Source organism: Halyomorpha halys, unplaced genomic scaffold, assembly GCF_000696795.3.
Source record: "Halyomorpha halys isolate HHAL.00 unplaced genomic scaffold, Hhal_1.1 Scaffold1629.1, whole genome shotgun sequence".
Classification (NCBI taxonomy): Eukaryota; Metazoa; Arthropoda; class Insecta; order Hemiptera; family Pentatomidae; genus Halyomorpha; species Halyomorpha halys.
The window spans coordinates 40,257-48,932 of NW_027106688.1; the positions used below are offsets into that span (position 1 = coordinate 40,257).

Consider the following 8,676-nt stretch of genomic DNA (forward strand, 5'->3'; position numbering starts at 1 on the left):
CTCACAGTTAATAATCTTTCGATTGCATCCCAAACTCTCCAATCCCATATCACAACCCTCGAAGAATGGTAATGAAATTGGAGAATAGAAGTAAATCCCACAAATTGCCTTTACCCTTGGTCATAAACCTGCTGACTGGACTACAGTATACTTTAATAATGTTGCTCTTACCCCTGTAGAACAGATCCGCTACCTTGGACATCTGGACAAATGATTAACTTGGAATCATCACAAGACTGAAAATACAGGAAACAAAGACCTTAATGTTTCATATGTAACCGATCTAGCCCAAACCAGATATCATTTCTTCCATTATAAACTACCTAACCACCCAAACCCACTAGTTTCTAACCTTGCTTCCTCATCCATTTCTGACAATCCTTGGAGGCACCTCAAATGAAGATGGCCTAGAGATCTACTAATATAAAATTGTTATTAGAGTGCTACCAATGGATAGTTTCTCTACACGCCTGTATCACTCCATTATAAACTTACAGCAAATTTACTAAATGTATTATTATGTATAATAGTAAATCTCAATAAAAAATAAAATGTACAATGAAAAGTATAAATAAACAAGAATAACAAAACAATTTTAGACAGTTAATGAAAACGGAAATAATAACAAATAAAAAATACAGTACATACTAAACAACAGGAAAAGGGGATTAAGAATAAAGGAAGATAATGAACAAAACAGGAGACACATCTTACTCAATGGAGGTAAGTACAAAAATGAAGCTGAAGGCGAATGAGAAGACAAACAGGATAGAGGAGTGGAGGGGATTAGCAGTTAATCAATGTGACATTTGAAAGCAAAAACATATAAAATAGGATTAAAGTAAAGAAAATATTAAATGATATGATATAAATGAGATGGTTGGGCGTACGGTCAAAGAGTAATACAAATACGTTAATATACAAAATAAGGCGGAGAATTTATATAAAAAATATATTTGAATAAAATAAAATATTTTTTCTTTATACGAGAAGATGGTTGGGGGGGTGCAGTCAAAATAAAACACAAATAAGTTGAAGTGACTTGTGTTTATATATATATATAGTTGACCATAAAACTTAAACACAAGATGGTAAAAACAAAAACAAATAGTTTATAAAATATTTCTTTTTTTGACCACAACCCCAACCATCTTCTTATATATTTGTATTTTATTTTGACAGGACCCCCCCCAACCATCTTCTCCTCGTGTTCGTTATCCATGGTCAACTATCTCTCGATTATTTTTAAAAAAATTTAATTGTTCATTATTGTTGCTTATCTTTCATATATCTAAAATATTTTTATCTATACCAAAGTTTATTTTTATTTCACGTCATCCATTTTCCTACTATTTTAATATTTGTATCTTTTTTAGCCCTACAATGTGGGGCTCACATAAATTAGTTCTATTCCAATTTGAGTTTTTTCTTTGACTGCACCCAGACCATCTTCCTTTTATATTACACATGGTCTACCAACGATCTTTCAATATTAAAATTAAATTTATTCAAAAATGAATAAATAAAATAGAACAATTCATGTGAAATATTGGTTTATTTTTCTTGATTATTTTCTAGCAAGTTTTATAATATCAAGATAAAAAAAATTCATTAAAATATTATTTAGCCCATCTTTAGGTTATCATAATTCCTTATGGTAAATAAAATCCATTTCATTCCAGAAATTATGTCATTCAAAGTTATCAATTAATAAGAATTTAATTTTTCTCTGCTTTACTAACTCTTTTTAGGAGTAAAAGTTAAAACTTTAATTAATTCATTAAACAGATTTTTTTTTGTGGTATAAATATAATTTATTTATAAATATTTAATTGTTGCTATTATTAAATTCAATATAGAGGCTTTATATTATACTTCTTTTAGAAAGATTTAAAAATATCGAGGGCCAATATATATATCGAACTACAATATATACATCCCTATAGAGGCTTTGTTTTTATATTCCAAATAAAGTTTGTTTCTTTTCTTTACTTTTAAAGTACTAAATTAAGAATTACAAGTAATCACCGTAGAGTAGAATGAGCGAATAAAAAAAAAAAGAAAATGAAAAAGATATAAATAACTTAAGGGTAAGAGATTTTATTAACATCATATAAAATGTAGAAACAAAATACAATCTTATTATAATAATAACAACTAGTCATTTTATAATTTTTTTTTTTTAATTTTTCAAATTTAACAATACAGTAGAAAAACTTGATGTAACAAATAACAGGAAATCTATATCAAGAGTAATAATTGGCAATTCCTTAAATGCTAAGAGGGACACAACAAGAGAGTCTAATGAAAAGTGGAAAATGCAAGCAAAATAAATTTGAGGAAATTGACTGTAAAACAGAAAAGATCCTTCATCGATAGGAAACATAAAATTTTAATTCAGTATATTAAAAATAGTCCACTTTTCATAAGCTTAATAAACTTTTTTTTTTGGTTTTATTTTTCTTTCTTTTTTTTTTTCTCTAAATTTTTATTTTAAATAATTGATTTCATCTTGCAACTACAAAACTACAAGAATAAATCCTCTACGAGTCATAATAACAACTTGAAAATTGGTCGAGATAAACAATTACATAACTGCAAAAAAATAATACTTTCAATATCACAATAAAAACAAAAAGTAAATAAAACATTTAATATAATTAATAATAATAATGATATTACATTTAAGTATTCAACATCAATAAGCAATACACAACAGAAAACAAAAACAATATACTCCTTATCTTTGTAGCGGACTTTCCAGTTCAATGAAAACGAAACAATTGGTTTCGAAGTACAGAACGCTTACATAATACATATCTTAGTAACTATAGAAACAAAAAGTTTTTTTTTCTTATTTTTGTTTTTTTAAATGAAAAACAAAACTAACAGCTATGGCAAAGAAGGACTAATATTATCGAGAAGATTTATATACAACTCGCCTGACTAGCAGCATGGCACGTAAAAGAAAAAGAAAAAATAAACACAACAAAAATTAACATTTTGATATAACAACTTGGTAATAACTGGAAAAAACAAAACAAAATAATAAGCTTAACCAATACTTTTTTTTTTATTGATTTTTTAATTTACTAACATAAAAAAAAAGGAACCTTCACAAAATTAGCAAAAACTAGATCATTGCAGTCAATTAGTTTACCTTCAGTCTTCCTTTTTAAAACAAAACAAAGTCTTTTAAAAAAATATATATCTTAATCAATTCTACATTGTCTGTCAGCTCTCCGCCTAGGAAAATATAATACAAATCAGTTTCAACTAGTTGGACCAAGAGTATCAGAGTGCTTTGATACACTCCGATTTGTATTTTGTTTTTTAGTAGATTTGTTTCATTTTAGAACAATTAAAAAATTCAGTGTTAAAAAGTAAAAATGAATATTGAGAAAAAAAATTATTACAAAGTGTAAAAGGATTAAAGCGAGAATCAGTCAGTAGAGATAATTCGTTCAAAACGAAGTGAGATAAACATAAACACGGTAGTCCTTTGACGTTAGGGCAACGGTACCGTCGGATGATATGGCTGCGTCATAGCACTGAGCATGCTTTACTTTGCTCTCGACGGCAGTCAAAAACTGACCGTCTTGAGTGAACACTGTCAAATTGAAATTATTATGGTTATCGGCAACGATAACATGGCCAGCTTTGTTCAACATGACTCCAATCGGATAGTTAGTTAGGCCTTCGTGTCCGATCGATCGCAACTGCTTACCTAGATAATTATAAACAACTACACAATGTGTACGATTGTCTGATATGAAGATTTCTTGTTTGTCATTGACAGCAACACCATTCGGAAAGTGAAGGGTGTCGTTGCAGGTGAATTTGTGCTTTATGTTACCCATCATATCGAATATGATCACTCTCATCACTTTACATTCGACAACAATTATATGACCATCTTTGTCCACGGCAACGGCTCTAGGATGCTGTAGCACATTCGCACCAAACTTACGAATAAATTGGCCATACTGATTGTAAACCTGAACCTGATGCGTAGGAGCTCGTTCTGTGACGATAATGTCACCACTTTTCTCCATGACGGCTACTCTGTTTGGGAACAGAAGAGCACCACCATCGCTACAGTTGTTTCCGTCTCCAAAACTGAATTTGAACTTTCCCGAACGATCAAAAACTTGCACTCTATTGTTGTTGGTGTCTGCTACAATTATATCTCCTTCTGAATTTATACAGACACCGTTCGGCTCGGTGAACTGACCTTGCATGGAGCCGTAAGAACCAAATTTCCAATTGTAAGTAATAGTCATGCGAGTCACGTTTGACTTTAAATGAAATGAACGGAACGATTGGTTACTATCACAGATGTTCAGATCTGAAATGGCTTTTAATTCATCAAAACAGGAATTGGACCACTTTTCATACTTGAATGGGAATACGGGTTGGTCAATCTTTGACCAGCAATCATTGACAAAGTAATTTTCATTATTAATACCATTCAACTCGTAAATTACTCTCCCAAAAGTCCTAACCAATGTTGATGCGAAATCTGTACCACCCTCTGATTCCAACCTCAAATTACAAGAAACAGGTTTTGCTTTAATAGCTGACAAATTGGCGAGCTCTGTTTCCATAATTTTCTTGTACATGAGGCATTGCGGAGTATTACCATATTTAATGAGGCGTGAGAAAAAATCTGTCAAGTGAGTCAAGCGATCATAAGATTCCTCAGAGACTTTAGTACTCATTCGCAATGCTGAGATCATACGTTCATAAACTCCATCCAACAAACTCAGTTGCTGTTCCTTGTATTTGAGAAGCAGGGCCGAATGTTGCTCATAAATTTGATTGATCTTGTTGTGGATGTCATGGTACTGATTTTGAAGAAAGAATGATGTTTGTTGGTTGTATCTGATGCAAACAGCAAAATCTTCAGCCTGGCATTTCCCCTCTGCCACTTTATCTGCCATCAGGCTGATGACACCACTACCGATCAGATGGAGCTCCTCCATTATATGATTGGATTCATAATGGCTCTCATCAGAACACAACTGGCACATAAGTTCACTGCATGGATAGCAGAAATATTTGACAACTTCGGTGGGATGATTCAAACAATACATAGCAGCATCATCTTTCGGGCCTTCGTTCAGTTCTGGACATTTAGGAAACTCTATGACTCGGTGGCCGGAAAAGCAGTGCATGAAACTGTGCGCCATGAGGCAATTGGAACAGAGGAGAGAGTCACAGTTTATACATTTAGCAACAGCGTGCAAGGTTTCACTTTTGCAGCTAGTGCAGAATGCTCCCAATTTCAGGGATCGAAGGAAGTTTATGATCCCATAGTCCGGGAGAAGGCCAGATAGACCATTGCTGGGTAGTGGTGTTTCAAGGCGACACTCGGGGCAGATCACCTTCTTGTTCTTCACCTGAAGGCAATGAAGGCAGAACGTGTGAAGGCATGGCAAACACTTCGGGTCGCGCAGCGTCCTTCCACACTGCCCACAGGCAAGGCTGATCAACCTGCTATTGGACGATTTTGGGGGGGTTGTAGGTGAAAGAGAATTTTCAGTAGATTTAGGTGAATCGTAGGCTGAGTCCTCATCAGTTGGCGAGAGCCCAATCCGCCCTTCTCCTTCCATATGCTTCTAGAAAAATAAAATAAAAGGAAAACATCAGAATGGACAAAAAAGGAATAACTAAGTAAATATAATGGACCCAATTATTTTTTTATAAACAAATAATCAATTAATATTTTGATAATGAAATATATTAAATATTAATTTTAATGATTATTAATATTAAAAATTGTTTGCGGAGATAGTCCATCATATTAGAGTAAAAAAAAAATATTTTTAACATTGCTCTGTCCACTAATGACAGACCAACACTAATAATATGTTAAAGCCTTTGACTTTATTTCAACCAAATTAACTGATTATTTATAATGCTGTAAAGAGGGCTTACCATGAGATAAATCCTAGTGACCTTAACCTCACAAAGCATGATTATTTGATATAATAATTAATACTTGACTTAAAGTAAGATCACAAAAGTTTGGCAATTAAAAAAAATAATTTGATAACATGCCTTCTTGATCAATAGTTATACAAAATTTGTATATTTTGACCCTATATCCAATCAAAACCTGATAAAATGGATTTTTTTTTGGCCAAGACTTCCATTTGAGTCAGTAGTCCTATACTGACTAACCAAGGTTGGGGGTAAAAATTTTCATTTTTTGGGACCACCACTCAATGAAAAAAGTCAACGTCCCAGGCCGGATATAAACCGGCACTGCCAGCAATCTACTTTGCTAATATCAGTCTGATTCAGATAATTTTTTTTTTTCCTGCAAAGTAATCAATTATTTCTCAAAGGTTCAACATATAATTTACTATAAAGAGCAAACGTTTAGAGAAAAAGACACCTTTCAGTGGCAAATAGGGTTAAACTAAGATAAAATAATAATAAAATGAATAATTATTGGAATACGTACACCTAAATGTGTGTAATACCTGATTGTATGCATTAAAAATGAAAATTTTGCCCAAAAAGACTAAACATACCATTTTGTGCCGAAAAAAAAAAAACTAAAAAAAAAAAGACAAAATAATGGGCAAACCCTAAAACATGATATATACAATTAGTGTTATTTGAATTTCTGTCTAGATTTGGTGAAAGTTAAAGCTAGGAATCAAAAGGTGTAATTGCAAAAGAATTACGATGATTTAAAAGTTCAAACCCTTAAAATTGCATTACTTTATAGCTGCTGTCTCTAGTATCATATTATTAATTCCATTACCATATTACTACTTTTACTACCAATAACGAGAGAAATTTTCACAAAATATGAACTATCACTTAAAAGTTTTGATAGCAATCATTGTTATTAAGACATATATCAAAAAGTAAAATCAGCTCTTTCAAGGGACAATTGTGGTAGACATACTGACATTATTTTACAAATTACTTTTCCAACAACTATTTCACAATCAGATGAGTAAAAAAAATTTTTGTTTTCTCAGCTACAAAATCATGTTAAAAATACATACATTTGGTCTGGAAACATTTTGTTGAAAAGTAAAATTCATAAGGACCTTAGTAAATATACAAATTTTAGAAAATTTGTGTTCTTCGGTAATATTAAACCAGAAAAAATGATTTTTTAAAAAATCTGAGTTGGTAGCGATATAAAAAAGACAATCAACGAAAATGTAATAGTAGTAGTAGCAATACGCAGTAGATACCCTAACCCTTAAAAATGAAATTTTTTTTTTTTTTTTTAATAAGATCTTACACTGTCTAATCAAGGTTTAGAACATGTGAAAATAACTGGAAGATCGATGATTGACTGTGTAATAAAAAAAGAAGGATGGTCCAGGTGAGGTAAAAAAAAAAACTCAAATATTCGTAGCACTATTTATTATGAGCCAACATTTCGCCCCACGTTGCAGGTCTTCATCAGGGCTAAAAAAGATACAAACATGTAAATGTAAAAATTGAAAAGGAATAATAAAAGGTTTTAGGCAATTAATAAAAACAGAAATAATAATAGATAAAAAAAAGAAATATAAAATACAGTTCAAACTGAAAGATGGAAAAAGGGAAATAAGAATAAATTGAAGAATAAAGGAAGATAAATCAGTGTTTGTATCTTTTTTTTAGCCCTGCAACGTGGGACGAAATGTTGGCTCATAATAAATAGTGCTACGACTATTTTGAGTTTTTCTTTGACCACACCGAGGCCATTTTTCTTTCATTAAGAGAAAATTACGTATGTTATTAATACAGGATTAACATTATTTATGTAATCTTATACGTAGAAAACGGATTTGATTGATTTTAGAATGAAATGACTCAAACATAAAGAATATATTCATGATAAAATTGTTAATGCTTTTGTTAGCTAGTGAATGGAAATCAAAGTTTCTGTTAAAGTATAATGGAAACTTGTAAGAATGGCCTATGTATCGGAGGTCACTTGACAAAAAAAAAAAAGGTAAAAGTTTTTTACATGAGATTTAATAATAACATAAAAACACATAAATTCTTGATTTAACTCCTATCCCCTTTCCCATCTTTTAGTAGAATGTAGTGTGTTTTTATATTTCTTTTTTATCTGTTTTTATTTCCGTTTTCATAAATTTTCTTAAACCTTTCTGTTATTGTTATTTAATTTAATTTACATTGTCCATTTTTAAAAATAAACCATTTTCCAAGAAACAAACATTCTGACACTTAAAAGCAAATATACAACTCAAGATGAGAATGGATAAACTGGAAGACTTCTAGAAAATAGATAGCACCCTAAAATCTCATTAACTATTCTGACTTACCGAATATGGTTATTAAATAGCCAGAAGAAAACAATCAAACTTTTCTAAAGTTTCAATTTAATCTTAATGCCTCGGAGATTCGATTACTTGACTGAGTCATAACGTTCTTATCAACCATTATAGGAATCGATTCCATAAAACTCAACATGCCCCTGATAAAATATAGTTTAGTTGATATCTGAATCTGATTCACGATGGAACTTGACACACAAAAATTCAAAATTCCCAAACTCGTATTAAAGAGGTAAGTTTTTATAAAAACTTACCAGATGTACTAACTTAAAATTAATTTGAACAAAGAAATTTTATTTATTTGCTGTAAAAAACACAAATATAACCGTCTTCATTTCTTCCACTAAATAGT

General features: G+C 31.0%; 1 protein-coding gene across 3 annotated transcripts in view; it reads right to left on the reverse strand.

Moving 5' to 3' along the window:
• Positions 1-3,049: 3,049 nt before the first annotated feature.
• Positions 3,050-8,676, reverse strand: part of LOC106690242 (B-box type zinc finger protein ncl-1) — a 10,981-nt gene continuing 5,354 nt past the window's right edge. For all 3 annotated transcript variants that reach the window (XM_014435601.2, XM_067045043.1, XM_014435600.2), the window contains exon 2: positions 3,050-5,621. In XM_014435601.2, coding sequence (XP_014291087.1) covers positions 3,465-5,615 — 2,151 coding nt within the window. In that variant the 5' untranslated portion in view covers positions 5,616-5,621 and the 3' untranslated portion in view covers positions 3,050-3,464. The remainder of the gene's footprint in view (positions 5,622-8,676) is intronic.